The 19,145-nt window shown below is 42.3% G+C and overlaps 1 protein-coding gene across 1 annotated transcript in view; it reads left to right on the top strand.

Moving 5' to 3' along the window:
- Positions 1–847: 847 nt before the first annotated feature.
- Positions 848–19,145, top strand: part of LOC309568892 (uncharacterized protein) — a gene marked incomplete at its 5' end in the record, with an annotated part of 73,565 nt that continues 55,267 nt past the window's right edge. The window contains 6 exons of the mRNA XM_082274671.1: positions 848–855; positions 4,297–4,345; positions 8,682–8,835; positions 12,314–12,469; positions 16,138–16,534; positions 16,704–16,809. Of these exons, the coding sequence (XP_082130797.1) occupies positions 848–855; positions 4,297–4,345; positions 8,682–8,835; positions 12,314–12,469; positions 16,138–16,534; positions 16,704–16,809 (870 nt within the window). The remainder of the gene's footprint in view (positions 856–4,296; positions 4,346–8,681; positions 8,836–12,313; positions 12,470–16,137; positions 16,535–16,703; positions 16,810–19,145) is intronic.

Here is a 19,145-nt window from a genome sequence, read left to right as displayed (position 1 = left end):
ATATATAAATATATATATATATATATATATATATATATATATATATATATATATACTGTATGTACTGGTGTATATATATATATATACACTGTATGTATTGGTGTGTGTATATATATATATATATGTACTGGTGTATATATATACTGTATGTACATATGTATATACACTGTATGTATATATGTATATATACTGTATATATATATGTGTGTGTGTGTGTGTGTACAGATAGATAGATATTCAGTTAGTTTTCATGTGTCAGAACATGTCATTACGAGTGCTCTTAAACTTTGGTTTCACTTTTTACACTTGGCGGCACTGTAATCTCACAAAATCTCGTGAGATTAAAGGCAGTCCACCAGGGATCACGGCCGTTTTCAGATAAAAAACTTCTCCTCTGATCACCCTTTGAGAATTGAAGTTCTCGGCCACCTAAACTGGGTGCCAGAGGAGATAATTTTTCTCTGAGAACTGCCGAGAAGTGAACTGAGAGAAAACTTCTCAGTTTACTAAACGTACACCATAGTGTTTTGCTTTTATGCTTAAAAGTTCAATTTTGGTCTCATCTTACCAGAGCACCCTCTTCCACATGTTTGCTGTGTCCCCCACATGGTTTCTCGCAAACTGCAAACAAGACTTTTTTATGGTTTTCTTTCAGCAATGGCTTTCTTCTTGCCACTCTTCCATAAAAGCCCAGATTTGTGGAGCGCAAGACTAATGGTTGTCCTGTGACAGATTCTCGCACCTGAACTGTGGATCTCTGGAGCTTTTCCAGAGTTACCATGGGCCTCTTGGCTGTTTCTCTGATTAATGCTCTCCTTGCCCAGCCTGTTAGTTTAGATGGATAGCCATGTCTTGGTAGGTTTGCAGTTGTGCCATACTCTTTCCATTTTTGGATAATGGATTGAACAATGCTCTGTGAGATGTTCAAAGTTTGGGATATTTTTTATAACCTAACCCTGTTTTAAACTTCTCCACAATTTTAACCCTGACCTGCCTGGTGTGTTCCTTGGCCTTCATGATGCTGTGTGTTCACTAAGGTTAACTAACAAACCTCTGAGGGCTTCCCAGAACAGCTGTATTTATACTGAGATTAAATTACACACAGGTGGACTCTACTTACTAATTAGGTGACTTCTTAAGGCAAATGGATTTTAGTTAGGGGTATCAGAGTAAAGGGGGCTGAATACAAATGTACGCCACACTTTTCACATATTTACTTGTAAAAAGTTTTGAAAACCATTTATCATTTTCCTTCCACTTCACAATTTTGTGCCACTTTGTGTTGGTCTATCACATAAAATCCAAATAAAATACATTTATGTTGTTGGTTGTAACATGACAAAATGTGGAAAATCTGAAGGGGTATGAATACTTTTTCAAGTCACTGTATATCATTATGCACTATTGACAATGCACACGCATAGGTGTGAATGTGGCCTGAGGCACAACCATTTTCCAATGCTTTTAACAGGTAGCCCAGCCTGAAAATCTAATCAAATAGCCACCACCCTGTGCATACATAGTTGCCCAACAGAAACAACAGTTTACTGTATAAACACCCATTGGTAGGAATACTTTTACATGTACAAGTATATGAAAAAAAAAAAAAAAGTCTAACTTCCCCTTAACCTCAGGTGTGACATTTGTGGTCAGCGTTCTTCTACGTTGCTGCAGTATAATATACAGTTTAAAAGGTTCTGCTTGCTAAATCTACTTGCGCAGCTGTCGTCAGTTCATCAATAATAAGCTTAGCTGTCTATCTTAATCCGCTCTTACTGGGCAAGTTCTGCAGTAGTAAATATTGACAGAACTGCATTAAGGTGAAATTAATGGTAATATCTTCGTCACTATATTAGACGGAGGAACAGCTGGGTACATAAATTGCCTGCTCCTAGAGGAAATCGATACACTGTTTCAGTGCTTTCCACATTAATTGAATCCAGAAGACAAATATGACATCTAATTAATGGTGAAATCAGATGTAACGGCTTTAGCTACTCAGCCATGACAGTTTATATCAAGTTAATTCCAATGATGTTTAACAAATCATGAAAGGTAAATAACTTTTAGTATACAATGTATTCCATGTCATGTATAGCTAGGTGCTTGGCTACAGAAGGAGCCACTATAAAGAGACTGTACTGCAGCCGCTTTGTGTACCAAAAGAAAACTTTTATGCCGGCTTTCAGTGTCATTCAGCATCCATCCAGCAGAGGGAGCCAGCGGGCATGAAGAACTTGAGAGACTTTAATGCAGGCCGCACTGAATTTTGGGAAATGCAGTCTGGGAGGAGGATCTTGCATAAGAGCAGATGGAGTGATGGACTGCAACTCCCAGATATACACAGGAGGGAAAAAGAGCATTTTTTCCCCAGGGCTTAGAGGGACAAATCCTTGTTGCTGCAAGGGGACCGGAGTGCACACTATCCTACTACAAGCCTGTGTCCCGAGACTGAAATCAGAGTGCTGTTAACCTGTGTGCTGAGGACCTAAATCTCTCCAGGGAGATTCAGAAGTGAGCTGACATCTGGACAGTGGGACCAAAGTTGATATATTGCTGAGACTGATGAGAGGGCATTGCTGCCATTGATTTTTTGCTGCTAGCAGAGACTGGGTACATAGAGACTGGCCATCTAACTAATGGCTTTATTCGCTGCACGCAGACTTTCTTGGGACCACACTTATGTGCACCACTGTAAAGATTGTGCCCCAACACTAGCCAGCTGAACAACTAGCACTAAGGACTGCTCACCCATATAGCTGCTTCACAAGAACTTTGCCCATTGTCTATAGTAAGAGGTACCTCTTTACGGAGCCTTTTAGCTATTTAAATAAAGTGCACTATAAAGCGGTTAAAGCCTGCTGGTTACAAAGGAATTATAGTAATATTGATCACTGACTATTGCTTTTTACCAAAGCTATTGCTTATTGCTGATTTTGTGGGTTACTAGGCTTACTTTAATTTAGTGGTACAGAGCTTTACCCTAAGCCTCTACAATGTATAACATTGTGATGACATTGTCTAGTGAGCAGTGATTGAACTAATTCTCTCTTTGCTCATTAATGCATATCCTGCCATTTACATTAAATCATGACAATTTAATGAGTTTCTTTAACACTAACCAATCTAGTGTTTGCTTTATGATACTGAAACATAATTTCAAGTAGGGTATTTATATTTGTGCTTCCAATAGTACTGCAGTATTCATTTGCCTAACTTGCTGTGTCAGAGGGGCCGAGTTTATTCACAGAGTCGAGGCAAAAGAACAGAGAACCCAATGTACAAAGTTGCTCCTGTGGGGAGTAAGCACTACACATACAGTAGTGTGCATACATTTTAGGGAGGTGTGTAAAAATGGTGTAAATTAAGAATGTTTTCAGAAATAGAGGTGTTAGTTTATTTTTATCAATTAACAAAATGGAAAGTAAATGAACAAAACAGAATTCGAAAGCAAACCAATATGTACGTGGGACCACCCTTTGCCCACAAAACAGCATCAATTCTTCTAGGTACACTTTCACAAAGTTTTTGAAGGAACTCAGCAGGTAGGTTGTTCCAAACATTTTGGAGAACTAACCACAGATCCTCTGTGGATGTAGGCTGCCTCAGACCTTTCTTTATTTTCCATGTAATCCCAGACAGACTTGATGATGTTGAGATCAGGGCTCTGTGGGGGCAAAACCATCACTTCCAGGACTGCTTGTTCTTCTTTACACTGAAGATAGTTCTTAATGACATTGGCTGTATGTTTGGGGTAGTTGTCCTGCTGCAGAATAAATTTGGGGCCATTCACATGCCTAAAAAAGAAAACAAATACAGCCACAACATATAAGAATTGATAAGCGGGGAAAATAATAAATGATTGCCTTTGGGTTTATTACCGCTTTAATGATGAATTTACTTTGGAATTTTGTAACCACAGGAATACTAGTGGTGATATGTTGTAAGAATTATAACATTAAAAATGCAATAAAAGTACAAAAAACAAAAACAGATCCCTTATCTAAAATAGGTCGTGTTGAGATCAACTAGTTGTTAGAGGAGGTGCTGCCATATTTATCTGTTCAATTTGAACTCTAGATGATAGCAACATCTTTTTCAGAGATCGTATCAAGCATATCTGCAAAACTACAGTACATTATATGTACAGTATTGTTAATCAATTTCAAGTCCACCGTCAATCATAGAGATGAGGATTATAGAGAAGGTTTACTGTACAGACAGCAATAGTGTAAATTATATATTTAGGAAGACAGAAACAGTCTAAACGATTGCCTTTGTTTTATGCCACTGCAGGAAAGAGGATGATCTGCATGATGTGCGTCAACAGAAACTGGAATTACAGGTAAAACAGCTAGGTTACAGCACTAATCAACACACATTTTTCCCCTTAGCATAAATTCTTTCTGCAAGTTAATATTGTCCCTAAACATAAATGGAAAAATTCCCCATCACAGTCCAAATCCCTCTCCCAGCACATATCTGTGCCCCCCAATCCCCTACAAATCACCCCACCTAGGACATATCCTCTTTCCTTCCAAATCCCCCCTTCTAGCATTAATTCAACCCCCAAATCCCCCCTCCTAGCACAATTCCTCTCCCACAAATCTCCACTCCCAGCACAAATCCCGCCTCCTAGTAGAGCTGCACGATTCTGACCAAAATGAGAATCACGATTTTTTTGCTTGGAATAAAGATCACGATTCTCTCACGATTCTCTGTGTAACATCTTTTACATTATAAAAAAATTGGGATAACTTTACGGTTTTGTTTTATTTTTTTATTCATTAAAGTGTACTAATTGCGTTTGAAAGACTGCTGCGCAAATACAGTGTGACATAAAAATTTACAACAATCACCATTTTATTCTGCAGGGTCTCTGCTAAAAAAAAATATATATATAATTGTTTGGGGGCTCTAACTACTTTTCTAGGAAAAATAAACTGATTTAACTTCCAAGCAACAAGTGTAGGAAAAAGGTTTAGTCTTTAACCACTTTAGCTCCGGCCACTGTGCTGCTACTGCGGCACAGTGGCTCGTTATCGTCCAGCTACGTAGACCTACGTCGCTGGACTCCTCCCCCTGTAGGCGGCGCTACAGGGAGTCGGGCCAGGGGAGGAGCCGCTCTTCCCCGATCGTCGGGGAATCTAGTTTGGAGATCCGCCCGCCTGTGTAAACAGAGCAGGCGGATCTCCTCAGTGACAGGGAGTGACAGATCGGAGTGTTCGCATAGCTGAACATCCGATCTGTCCCTGGCTCACTCAGTCACCCCCCCCCCCCACACGTTAGTAAGCACCAGGCATACATTAACCCCTCCCTCTCCAATAAAGTTAACCCCTTCCCTGCCAGTGTCATTTTTACAGTAACAGTGCATATGTATAGCACTGATTACTGCAGTAATGTCACTGGTACCCCCAAAAGTGTCAAAAATGTCAGTCAAGGGTCCGATCTGTCCGCCGCAATGTCGCAGTCCCGCAAAAAAAATCGCAGATCGCCGCCATTACGCGTTAAAAAAAAACACCAAAAATGACAGAAATCTTTCCCTTAGTTAGTAAACGCAATAACTTTTGCGCAAACCAATCAAAATATGCTTTTTGTGATTTTTTTTACCAAACATAGGTAGCAGAAAACAAATTGGCCAAAAATTAAAGAAAAAATAGATTTTTACATATTTTTTGGGAGGAATTTCATATAAAAAAATGTTAAAAATATTGTTATTTTTTCAAAATAAACGCTTTTTTTGTTTATAGCGCAAAAAGTAAAAATCGCACAGGTGATCAAATACCACCAAAAGAAAGCTCTGTTTGTGGGAAAAAAGGACGTAAATTTCGTTTGGGTACGGCGTCACACGACCGCGCAATTGTCAGTTAAAGTTGCACAGCGCCGAATCGCAAAAAGTGGCCTGGACGTAAGACAGCAAAATCCTCCGGTGGTAAAGTGGTTAAGAGGTTAAACTTCCTTCCTCCGGCAGAGGGAAAGAAAAGATACAATGTAATCATTTGTGTTTACAGTTCAGTGGGAGACTAATGCTGATAGGCTTTTTTTTTTGACAGCTGCTCCCTCACAGCTATGTAAAGAACCGAGCAAGTGTCATGTTAAGATCGTCAGGGGGAGTGAATCGCGATCTCGATTCTGTTACGATTAATCGTGCAGCTCTACCTCCTAGTATAAGTTCTTCCCTCAAAATTCCCACTTCTAGGGTAAAACCCCCCCAAATGATTCCCTAGTACAAATCCCCCCACCTAGCACAAATCCCCTCTAATCTGTCCTCTTAGCACAACCCCCTCTAAATTACTCTTTCCAGTAAAAATCCCTACCCCCCCCCCCCCAGTTGTTCCCTCCTAGCACAAATCTTCCCCAATTCTGCCCCCTAACACATACGTTCCCCCCCCCTCCCCCATTTCTCCTTCTAGCAAAAATGACCATTCACTTCCCAGCATAAATACCCACCTCTCCAATCCTAGATAAATAGTGAGGAGGTGCAGGCTCTCTGTGCCCCCCCCCCCCCCAGGCTGGCCCCCCATTAACATTGTACCAACGCATGCTGCAAGTCTAGACAGGAGACGTGTCAGCGGGGAGAGAGCTGGGATAACAACACTCCTCCATTCAGCAAATAACAACACAGGATCCTTTTTAGATCAGATGGTACATGGCTTGATTACCTATCCCCTAATTCCTCCAGGGACTGCTCATCTCCTGGAAATATGGGTAGGGTGCGGGTAATAAAGCTGTGTACTGTGCGATCTAAGAGGACCCATGTAATGTATGGGGGAGCGCTCCACTGACAGGAGCAGGGAGAGCACAGAAAGCCTGCACCTCCTCCCAGTGGTCTTCTTGCGGAAATTCTTGCGGAAATTTCTCCTGTCTGGGTCTACAGCGGGTGTGGATACAATTTTAATGCAGGGGTCGGCCTGGGAGAGGACACAACTGGAATGGGGGGGCATCCCCCCCAGCACCCCCCTAGATCCTGCCATGTACATATGCATGCCCCTCTAAGAACGGTGCCTGTAGGCACATGCCTACAGTGTCTAATGGAAAATTCGGCCTGGACAACCAGCCTGCCCATGGATGGATTGAAAATTCAGCCAGTTCCTACTGAACTGGATGAATTTGGATCCTTCTATGGCTGGCTTTACAAAGAAATTAATAAGACCGAATGAGTCCAGGGACAAGCAACAAAAACAGTGAAGGGTCTGAGTGATAGAACATATCAGTGGAAACTGCAGGAACATAATATGCATAATCATGAGTATAGAAGGGAAAGGTGAAACATGACTGAAACCTTTAAATACATTGTGAATGAGGTTCAGGAGGGCTGTATTTTCAATATGAAACTAGGATCATGAATTTGGGATCATGTCTGCAAATTAGCAGGGGGAAAGTTCAAAAGCAACCTTAAAAAATATTTTTTTTTTTTTTGTTTGTATAAGACGGAGGGGGAGGAACAAAATAAGACAATGTTGTTGTAGTGTAGTGAGTTAATTTCCTCTTTAACGATCAACTCAATCTTTACCTTAAGTCTTATATAGATGTACAGGCACCTTATCCTTGAGTATGCTACACACTGTGCATTTCTCACATTGTGCATTAGAAACTGCAGCAATTCTATAAGAGACAGACTTATTTCCTGGCTGGAGGATGTCAAGCATCATCTAACCTTTTCCACCCAAGCTTCATTGTCCTTGGCCTGCCCCTTTCATTTATTGAATTATAGTTCTGACCGTCATGGAGGCTTAACATCACATGTGGGCATTCCATAGAGCAATCTGCATGCAGTTACAGCTTGCCTAGGAACGCCTATTCCTGCAGACTGACATACATTTATTAAGCCATTTTGATATTTAGTGTGATATTTTTAGTGTGGTATTGAGTGTGATATTTATTTTTAGACCTCCAGCATGGCTTCCTTTGTTTTTGCCATTTTGATATTTGCATAACTCCTCCCAAGAAACAGCCGCTGCTTGCATCTAGGATAAGGGCTCATGGGAGGAGTACAGCATGCCGTGATTTTTTCAGGAAGCTATGTACAGCACCCTGCCAGTCAGGATCTGCCTGCATTACATAGCGAAGCACAGAGACCTAGATATGACATCACTGGGCCTAAAATAAGATATGCAAGGAAAATTAAATGTTTTGTTCAAACTTTTTATTGGCTCGTTGATTAAGAGGGGAAAGTAGGAACCAGGAATGACAGAATATAAACAGATTAAACTTAGTATATACTAGCAGTTTTCTTTTTTCTTCAACCCAGCAGGGCTAAACGGAAAAAAAGTCAGGAGGAGCTGCTGTACTAACTATCCCGTATTAGTACAGCGATCTCCCCTGCTGTTCTAAAGTGTTCTAACAGCCTCCCCCCCCCCCCTTTTTCCCCACCAGAAAACTCTGGACCTGGCTGAAAGACCTTTTTTGGTCATGCCCCTTCTGTCGGACCAACTGCAGTATACTTGGGCCGAATGTCAGCCGGTTTCTTTTGAACCTAACATTCAGCCCGTGTGTACTAGACTTAAACGAGCTAAGGGAGGTAAATCGCTGAACAGCTGAAAGTTTATTCTTTTCTTGAAAACATCTCAAAGGTGCACTTACTTAATAAGGAATATCTGACAAAGAAATTGGCTAAACAAAATAGATATACTTATACCATAATCTGCCATATTGTTTTATTTCACTTTACTGCTGGATAGCGCAAACTATTTGAGAAGAAACAGAGAAGAAAGAGGCAGGAGCCACTTATGATCCAATCTAACCCTGATGCCAAACTCAAACCTCGTAGATCCCGAAAGCCTGAGGACCAGGCAGTACTGGTGGAGTCTTGTACTGTTTCCAGCATCTACATGGGTATGACATGCAGATTTTCAACTGACATATATAACTGACTTCCCAGCACATATTTCTACATGTATTAATGAAATTAATATTAAACAAAAACAATTGCTTTCAATGTTATTAGATAAAGCTAGGCAATATGTTAAGGTGATGAATGCTTACCATATTAAAAACAATTAGAATACTACATGATTATATACAGTGGAGAAAATAATGCTGACTATGATCCTAAGAACACCATTCCTACAGTCAAGGACTGAGGTGGAAACATTATATTTTGGGGCTGTTTCTCTGCTAAAGGTACAGACCGACTTGGCTGCATTGAATGGCCAATGGACAGGAACCATGTATTGTAAAATTTTGGATGAGAACCTTCTTCCCTCAGCCAGAAACCTTAACCACTTAAGCCCCGGAAGATTTTACCCCCTTCCTGACCAGGCCCTATTTTGCGATTCGGCACTGCGTGACTTTAACGGACAATTGCGCGGTCGTGCGACGCTGTACCTAAACAAATTTGACATCCTTTTTTTCCCACAAACAGAGCTTTCTTTTGGTGGTATTCGATCACCTGTGCGATTTTTTGATCTATAAACAAAAAAAGAGCGACAATTTTGCAAAAATAACAATATTTTTCACCTTTTTGTTTATATGAAATTCCCAAAAAAAAAATGTAAAATTCAAAATTTTTTAACATTTTAGGCCAATTTGTTTTCTGCTACATATGTTTGGTAAAAAAAAATCGCAATAAGCGTATTTTGATTGGTTTGCGCAAAAGTTATTGCGTTTACTAACTAAGGGAAAGATTTTTGTCATTTTTATTGGTTTTTTTTTTAACGAGTAATGGCGGCGATCTGCGATTTTTTTGTGGGGACTGCGACATTGCGGCGGACAGATCGAACCCTTGACTGACATTTTTGACACTTTTGGGGGTACCAGTGACATTACTACAGAAATCACTGCTATACATATGCACTGTTACTGTAAAAATGACACTGGCAGGGAAGGGGTTAACTTTATTGGAGAAGGAGGGGTTAAATGTTTCCCTAGGGGCTTCTAACTGTTATGGGATGTGACTGTTTGTTTAACTACAGAGATCTAAGATCCTACATAGCAGGACCGTATGATCTCTGCACTTACACAAGGGAGAATGACAGGCGGCTTTGTTTACATTAGCCGCCTGCCTTTCTCCCTCTGTACCGGACGATCGCGAGAGACCGGCGGACATTGAGTCCGCCAGTCACACGCGCGGGGATCACGGTGAACGAGCGGGGGCGGGAGCACGCCTTCGGCGGCACGCGCTCGCCCCCTATTGGCTCGCAGGCGAGTGACATACCCATACGTCACTTTGCCTGCACGGGGCTGACCGCCGCAGTATATGTACTTGCGGCGGTCGGCAAGTGGTTAAGATGGGTCATGGATGGGTCTTTCAGTATGACAATGACCCAAAACATACTGCCAAGGCAACAAAGGAGTGGCTCAAATAGAAGCATATTAAGGTCATGGCCTAGCCAGTCTCCAGACCTTAATCCTAAAGAAAATTTATGGAGTGAGCTGAAACTTTGAGTTGCCAAGCGACAGCCAAAAAACCTTAAGGATTTAGAGAAGATCTGTAAAAAAGAGTGGACCAAAATCCCTCCCTCCTAAGATGTGTGCAAACCCGGTCACCAACTACAAGAAACATCTTAACGCTTGCCAACAAGGGTTTTTCCATCAAGTACTAAGTCATGTTTTATCAAATACTTACTTAACTGCAACTCAACTTATAAAATTTGTATCATGTGTTTTTTCTGGATTTTCTGGATTTTGATACTCTCTATCATTTAAAGTACACCTATGATAAAAATAATAGACCCTTCATTTCTTTGTAAGAGGGCAAACTTACAAAATCTGCAGGGAATCAAATAATTATTTTGCCCACTGTATCTCATTAGCAATAATGGATGATAAGATAGGGTAATGAGATATCTTCACCATTTCGAAATGCTGGATAATAATTATAAAATCGTATATAGCAAAAATGCAAAAGTCCTCAATATTAGTGAATAGAAGTTACATATATTATTTAAAATCACAAAAATGTAGAGGGACAAATATACATGATCTGATATTCCCTTCAAGAATATGGAAACGGCTTACCTAACTAGGTGACTGGGTCACACATATTTCTAAAACAGAGCAAATACCACTCATGTGGAATAAATCCCTAAATGTTCTTACATTGCTTTATCAGTCCCGTGATGTTGAAGAAAAAGAATAACACATCTGGGGGAATTTTTGACTCTAGAAGTCATCAGCTCTCTCTGGTATGCAGGTCTGATCAATAGGGTGCTGCCAAAGATCCTTTTTATCGGGAGGAATTCCGCTACTACCAAAGAACTTGGCATGGGTACTGATAGCTAAAAGATTTAAACACTGTGGAGCAAGACCTCTTTAGTGTATGAAAGGCAGATGAAACTTGGTGGAACTCAATTCCACCACCTCTGGCTCAGACCTTCTCCTCCTTGCTCACCATTATCACTTGTAAACACAAAAGTCTGGCTTCTTTGTTTACAAGTGACAGCTTGTCTCCCGACGGCTCCTACAGATCTCCTGACTGGCTCCCACTGAATGCAGGATGGGGACAACTTAGATGCAGGTGCCCAGGATGCACCCCCACTGGATGATCCCCCTGCAAGTGATATTGGTGAAGCCACCTACAGTGTGTGGGAATGTACTAGAAAAGAAGAGGGGTGAAAGTGAGATGTGGATGAGGGATGCAGAGGTAAGGAGCTGTGGAAGAAGGCTGAACTCTGTGTGTAGCACACCCCTGAATTATGCACTGTGTATGAAGCGCACCCCTGTACAAAGCACACTCCCAAACTCTGCACATAGCACAACACTGAACTCTGCACTTTGTGTGTAACCACCCCCCCCCCCCGCCCCAAACTCTCCCACTGGTAGTGAAATTTGACCACACCCACTATTTGATGCAAATTGGAGGGGGTGTTTGGGGGGGGGGGGGGTAATTGCGGTTGAGTTTCTGCACCTATTTTATGAGAGAAAAAAGCCCTTATAAAAGATATACGTCCTCAAGCAAATAGCTTTATTGCTGGGACCCACTATCTATAACTGTTACTGAGCTATGCCAGCATGGAGCACTGGGTGGGAAGCAGCGTTTTTATAAGAAAAAAAAAATAAGTCACAGAGTCTAACATAAAGTGGTACAGGGCTTTAGAAAGATTGGGGGCGAGACTATAATTGGACTTTAAAGAGAAGTTTTATACATGGCTTTTATTGTTTCACAGTAAACTTGATTTTATTCCTAAAATATTTGTGATCAGTTTCTACCTGATCATATCTACCTGTGATGAAGAATTTATTATGCCAGTTCCATTTTTTCCTGTAAGTTTTAAGACAATGAATATTTGTGTCAGTTATTTGCTACAAACATTGAAAATGAAGGCCAATATGCTGAGATAACTATCTGATCCTAAAAATGCACATTTTTCAGGTGTATCCAATCCTGCCATAACAGAAGGAACTCCTGCAAGCCCCCACCTCTATTCTGCTATCTGCTCAGATAGCTTCTCGCGGACCACCAAGACTGATGTTGAAGTTGAAAAGAGGGAAGCAGGCCAACTACAAGAAACATCTTACCTCTGTGGAGGTAAATTATGGAACATAACTATATTTTTGCCTGGGATAGTATGTTTGAGTCAGAACTGGTGCCTTGTTTGAGATTTGACCCAAAATAAAACCTATTTGCAGTAAGAATTATAACATGTTTCTCTGCTGATCCCCTTATATTTAAAGTGGACCTGAACAGAGCATTACTCACCCAGCCAACCACTGCTTCTCTCGTAGAACCCACCACTGGGGGGAAACAGGGATCGGGCTCACTCCATCATGCTGTTGGGGATCTGGGCCGACTGCTCAGCATCCCTGGGATATACAGGTGGAGACCGCAGTCCCATCCACTACCACAAAAAAATCCATTATTTGTTAGTTGACGGCAGAGGACAGCAGCACGCTGCTCTGTTGCCAGATTTCCGCTGGGTTGGTGGCATCATTCTGGGGTGCCATCTGCTGCTGGGAAAAGGAGCCGGCTGCTCCATCTCCCTTACCCTCATCTGGCTGCTGGGATGACCTGTCTCTGGTTCTGTTTCCCAGGTGCACGGATCATTGCTGAGGAGGAAAGACAGTTTCCTCCACCCTGGCTGACTGTTGGGGAAGGAGGACAAACACCTCCTCTAACTTCTCCCCCTGGGTCCTGATCTGCTGCTGGGGAGTGACCGCCTCCTTTTTTACACTGAGCCTCCGGAACTGCTGCAAGTGTAGGGCAAAGGCCTTGGACCCTTTGTCTGGTTGTCAATGCTTCAGCTGGAGAAGTTTCTTGTAACTCCACAGATGCTGCTGGCAGGAAATCCCATGTCCCTCTCAGTGTTGTGGGACAAAGGCTGGCTGCCTTTTCTCTCAAGAAGGCTGAAGCTGCTGTTGGTGCTGGGCAGAGCTCAGTGATGTTTGGCCCTGATGCCAGGTCTTCTGCTGGAGGCTCACCAGGTTTTTCTTTCTCGGCAGAAAAGTCTATTAAATCCCCAGTCTCTGGAACTGGTGTCTGGGAACCCAGACTGGTGTCTGGAACCCAAAAGATGTTATCGGTGCTGGGCAGAGGTTAGCAGAGCCCTGCCCTGTTGTCAGCACTTCAGCTTTGGGGATGGCAATCTCCGGAGTTTCCACTGCTGATTCTGGGTCATGCTGCTGAACGCTTTCTAGCAGTTCCCTGTATGCCCTTTCCAGATGCTGTTATTTCCTTAGCAAGTATTCCAGATCAGGTCTAAGCTCTGAGACCTCTACAAGACCGAGCATAGCCTCTCTGTATTCTTGCAGCTCCTCAAGGGTAGGTTCCCCTTCATCGCCAAACACAAAACCATCTGTAAGGCTCTTCCACCGCAATCCAGGGCCGCTAAAGTCATATCCCTCCAGGGAGCATTCTGTTGTCTTCCCTAAATATTACTGCTCTGCATGCCATTGCAGAGCCCAATATCGATTGTCCAGCTCTATCTCCTGCTGGACCAGCCTTTCCAACTCGGACACCCATTGCTCCTGGGGCTGCTCTACTAGGAATGGCATCTACAACTCCCATTGGTCACTAGCCCATTGCCCTGGGGTTCAAAAGCACTTGCCCTGCTGTGTATCAGTAACCCGGGGGCTCCAATCCAGACCCCCACCCAAATCAGCTGCCTGATCGCAAGGTATTGATCCGCAGACACAGTCCGGGGGATTGCTGAAAGGGCAATCCACAGCAGCCCCTGCAACTCTAAAGCCAGGTCCATATCTCCGCCAGGGTGACCGAAGTCTGCTATCCCAATCTTGGATCCTGGTGGTGGTTTGGACGTGTTCACAGGAAGGAAGGAAGGAAGCACTATCCCACTGCTTGCCACCAATGTGACCAATGTGGGGGATTTGTGCTGGGGTATTTGGAGAGAGAGGGGATTTGAGCTTGGAGGTGTAGTGGGGGGGGGGGGGGTGTAAAGATTTGAGCTTGCAGGGGGGAGGGGGGATTTATGTAGATTAATGCTCAATTTTTTTAGGGAGGGTTTTTTTTTTCTGACACATAATGCTCATACAATTTGGGGGCAGAGGGGATGCAATTTGGTATGTTTGCCATGAGCTCTAGATGACCTTGTACTGGCACTGCCAGTATCCCCCACAAGTGGCACCCATGGCACAAGCCATCGATTCCATATCCTAGGTACGCTACTGCTAAGCACTATCCTGAAAGATTTACATTTTGTTTTGATTTTCTCCAGAAATATAGCAGTGAACCTCTTGTACCTAATTTGTCCCAGCTTCATAACTGTATACTATATCATCAATGCCAGATCATCTAAGATGATCATGGAAAGACACGTGGAGATGTCACTACTGTGCTGCTCACTGTTTTCATTTTTCTAGAGGAAGCCGTACCCGAGGACCTGCAATGCAAGGATCTACCTGCCTCTGTAGGTCTGTGATTTCTGAACATCTCTTTACTGCTTTTTAAATATTACTCTACCAGTCATCAGATCACCAGTTATCATGGGGTAGCTCTGACATGAGTGATCAAAGTACTGTCTTTACCAAAATGGCTTCCCGCACCCAGACAAAGTGCAGAACAAGCTATAGTAAATCAATAATGGGTAAAGGTCAGCTGCAAAGAGCATATAGCCCAAGGTTTTACAGCAGGTGGAACCTTCCTTTGAAAGCTGTGAGGCAGAGATGGACCTCGTATGTGCAGGATCAGGCTGTCAAACTAACAGCTCAGTCCTAAGGATTACACAGGGAGAGCCACAGATCAACAGGAATGACAAAGAAATGCTTTGCATAGGTTGCTGGGCACCCCCATTCAGTTAAATGGGTTTTATTCGGCAGCTGCCTGCTAAACACAACAGCAGGGGAAATTTTTTGTTGTGGCATGATGCTGTGGAGTTTAAGGAGTTAACTCAGGTGGTTAGGAGGCAATCTGAACAAACAATCCCGAAGGAGAGGTCCTTGTGTAAAAGAGACCTATTAAAAGAGAAAATTTCAGAATAAAATTTGTTTTTAGCCTATATTCATTTTTTTTTTTTAAACCCCAGCATTTGCAGTTACAATTTCAGTAAACCCAAATTACTTTTTATTACCTCCTTCATTTATTTTCTATAGCTTTTTCTTGTTTACATTTAACTTTAAAAAAGTACTTTTGTTAATTTTTGTGGAGCTGAATTAAAAAACCCTTTGCCATTCTCACCTACTAAAGGACCAAGTCCCAGCACTGCCATGAGGCTTTAAAGAGCCTGGACAGGTTATAGCAAGGAGCTATTTTTGATGTAGCCCTCCATTTAACTTGTGGCTGGAAATGTGACTCTTTCCAAAACACTAATATAGCAATACTGGTGACGTGTGCGTTGCTTGTCTTTTTTCTATAAGGTGCTTAAAAAAGACAGTTCTAAACAATAAAATTATTAAACTGTTTGTAGTTACACTGAAACAAATTTAAAACTTAGCAAAATTGGAATTCTGCATGGCTAACAAAGAGATCCCCAGTGACTTTACAAATGGACAACTACTGATAACCTATAGTGACAATAATCATGTTTAGGAGGCCAGCAAAAGAGAGCTAAGTGGTGTTGGTGATTAGTGGTAATTAGTCTCTCTACACAAGGCCCTAGTACCCTCTGTTTTGACAAGTGCCCCATTCTGAATCCCAACCTTCCTCACCCTCTTCAGCTGTACACCCTTCCTCCTACCTATTTAAAGAGGAGTTTTCTGCCACCCCTTCAGTCTCCCCTACTGGGTTGTTCTCTTGCAATTAAGCTCTTGGGACTGATAGGCTGCCCGAAGACAAGGTAGACAAGGGGATCTCATCAAACTTTAAGGGTATCATTGATACCCTTAGTGATATGGTAAGCACATGTTTAGCATTAGAGAAGCTTAAGTCTGCTCATCTTAGGGACTCCATTATGGGTTCCCTAAAGTTGCCCAAACCTACTAAGACCTTCCCAGTCCATTCACTCTTAGAGGCTGTCTCATACAATGACTCTACTCACCCTGAAAAGTTCTTTGCTCCTCCTAAACATTTTGCTCAGCAATATCCTATTGAGGAGGTTTCCCTGGGGAAAATGATGGTCTCTGTAGTGGACCCAGTCATTTCTTGTCTTAACAAGACACTAATGGAAAACAATCCTGTGTTCAAGGACCCAGCGGACAAGAGGTATGAGGCCCTGTTTAAGGCTTTATTTTTCTTGATAGTCTCTGTTTACCTTCATGGCTGTCTGTAAGACCTTAGCTGCCTAGACTAAATGCATGTTCTAAGACCCTAGCTTATCGTAACAGATCCCTCTGTTAACAAAATTGAGCTTTTGCCAGATACTCCTAACCAGATTTTCAGAATTACCCGCTTCCCATTCATATGCAAAGGATCTTTTGACTCAGCTGATAATTGGAAGAACTTCTGTGCAAGAAGCTCCTCAAGCAGCCGCCTTTCAAGTGAGGATGCCTGTTTGATCCTTCCTTAGAAAAGCACATAAAGGAAATCATTGGAGGGTAAAAATATGCTCCCTGCCCCCCCAAGAAAAAACCTACTTCTGAGAATAGGAATTTCCTTTTATCCCTTTCAGGACTTCAGCTCGAAGTCTAAGTCTGGAACACACATTCATCGGAAGACACAGACATTTTAGCCAGCCAAGTCTGGCTTATAGCCCCCTTCTCAGTTAAGGGGTACCCGCACTTGTTAGAGTAGGGGGATGTCTGTCATCCTTTTTGTCCTATTGGTCTCAAGAAATCTCCAATGTTTGAATCCAGAGGGTTAAGTCCAGGGGCTAAAAACTGGAGTTTTATACTCTGCTTCTTCCCCACTTCATGTTCTTAAATGTACCTCCTTCCCGGCAAAGATAGGCAGATCTACTTGCTGCTGTTTAACAGCTCCCCTTCCAGGGAATCATTGCCCCTGTCCTGAATGAAGAATGCTTTCAGGGTTTCTACTTGAACCTTTTCAGAGTTCCTAAGGCAAATTGAGGATTATGGATGATTTTGAATCTGAAAATTCTCAACTTGTTCCTGTGGGTTCAAAATGTTTGCATTGAACCGGTTAGATTAGTCATTGCCACCCTAATCCTTGGGAATTTTTGTAGCCTCTGAGGACATCAGGCATGCTTACTGACTCGTTTTCATTTTAGCTCCTCACCAATGCTATCTGCATTTTGCTGTGGGGCCCTTAGCATTATCAATTTGTTGCCCCTCCCTTTGTTCTTCCCACATCCCCTGGGTTTTCTTCATGGTGCTTGCCTCTACCTTTAAGTGAAAAGCAAAAAATTATTGCGCTAACCATGAAGGAGCTGCTACACCAAACAACTGACAAGGAAATTGTGAATAGCAAAATATGGGAAAAAAAAGTACAGCGCTAATAAACAATTTCAATATAAACGTGTATAAACATGAACCAAGAAAGGTAAAATAAATTGCAACATAAATTAAAGTGAACATGAAATCAACAGTCCCATGTGTGAGGTGATAAACCAGTCCACAACGGTGATAATTGCAGTGCTCACTGGGTCCCAACATCAACAAGATATAGAGATATATAGTGCTCACCAGAACGATAGAACTCAAAATGCCATATAGCATATGAGTCAAATCAGCTTGTTGTACAATGGCTTGATGATCCGAAGGGAGCACTACCTTTTGAAAAAAGCATTTATGCTGAAACTCGTCAAGGCCACGCTGCTGACAGCCTACCTTTGCATCTGTATACTCTCTTTCACACGAGATGTTTGTAAGTGCAATTTGGTGTATTTTTATTTAATAACATTTTTAGCAGTGTAACACTATTTTATGCTCCCTTGTTTTCTGGTTTACTTATGGCCATCTGACGGAGTGTGAGCCTTTCTGGTGTGACGTTTTAAATCTGCTATTACATCTTTACCTCAACATCCGTGATCCTGGTCATCCCTTCGGATCATCCATCCATTGTACAACAAGCTGATTTGACTCATATGCTATATGGCACTTTGAGTTCTATCGTTCTGGTGAGCACATTATATCTCTATACCTTATTGGTGTTGGGACCCAGTGAGCACTTCAATTATCACCGTTGTGGACTGGTTTATCTCCCTTACACATGGGACTGTTGATTTCATGTTCAATTTAATTTATGTTGCAATTTATTAGTTTTTACCTTTCTTGGTTCATGTTTATACACGTTTATATTGCAATTGTTTATTAGCGCTGCACTTTTTTTTTCCATATTTTGCCTCTACCTTTGCTCTATTCACAGAGAATATATGTTTTGAGATACCTTGACAATCTCCTGTTAAAGGACCATTCCTCCCTAATCTTGTCAGCCAAAGTCCAGCGGACAATGCAGGCTCTGCTGCGATCGGTTGGATCCTCAAACTTTGCAAGTCTTCCCTGGAACTGACTTATTGTTTAAGCTGTCATGTTATTGGATATGGCACTGTTCAGGATCTTCCTGCCCCAGGACAAACTTTTGTTTCTCCACTCATGTGCCCGGACCATAGAGTTCCAGGGTCAACCTTTCACTTGTTCCTGCATTAGGTTCTTGAGCCTGATGGTAGTCTCCTTTCGAGGCAGTACCATACACCCAGTTTTACTTCAGACCACTACAACATACTGGCAGCGTAAGAAACATTGAACTGCCTCATGCAATCGACCCGCAAGTCCAGACCCATCCTGGGGTGGTGGTTTTCCAACTTGGTGATGGAGTTAGGGAAAACGTTTTCTCAATGCCAGAGCATGGCCACCCAACTTGCAGAGGAAAGTGAGGCAAGTCCCCAATCCCTCTGCATTCCACTTGCTAGTGCTTG

This window comes from Pelophylax lessonae, assembly GCF_965119305.1.
Source record: "Pelophylax lessonae genome assembly, chromosome: 12".
NCBI classification, from domain to species: domain Eukaryota; kingdom Metazoa; phylum Chordata; class Amphibia; order Anura; family Ranidae; genus Pelophylax; species Pelophylax lessonae.
Note: the sequence above shows the minus strand (reverse complement) of the source record. Positions and strands in the feature narration are given on the sequence as shown.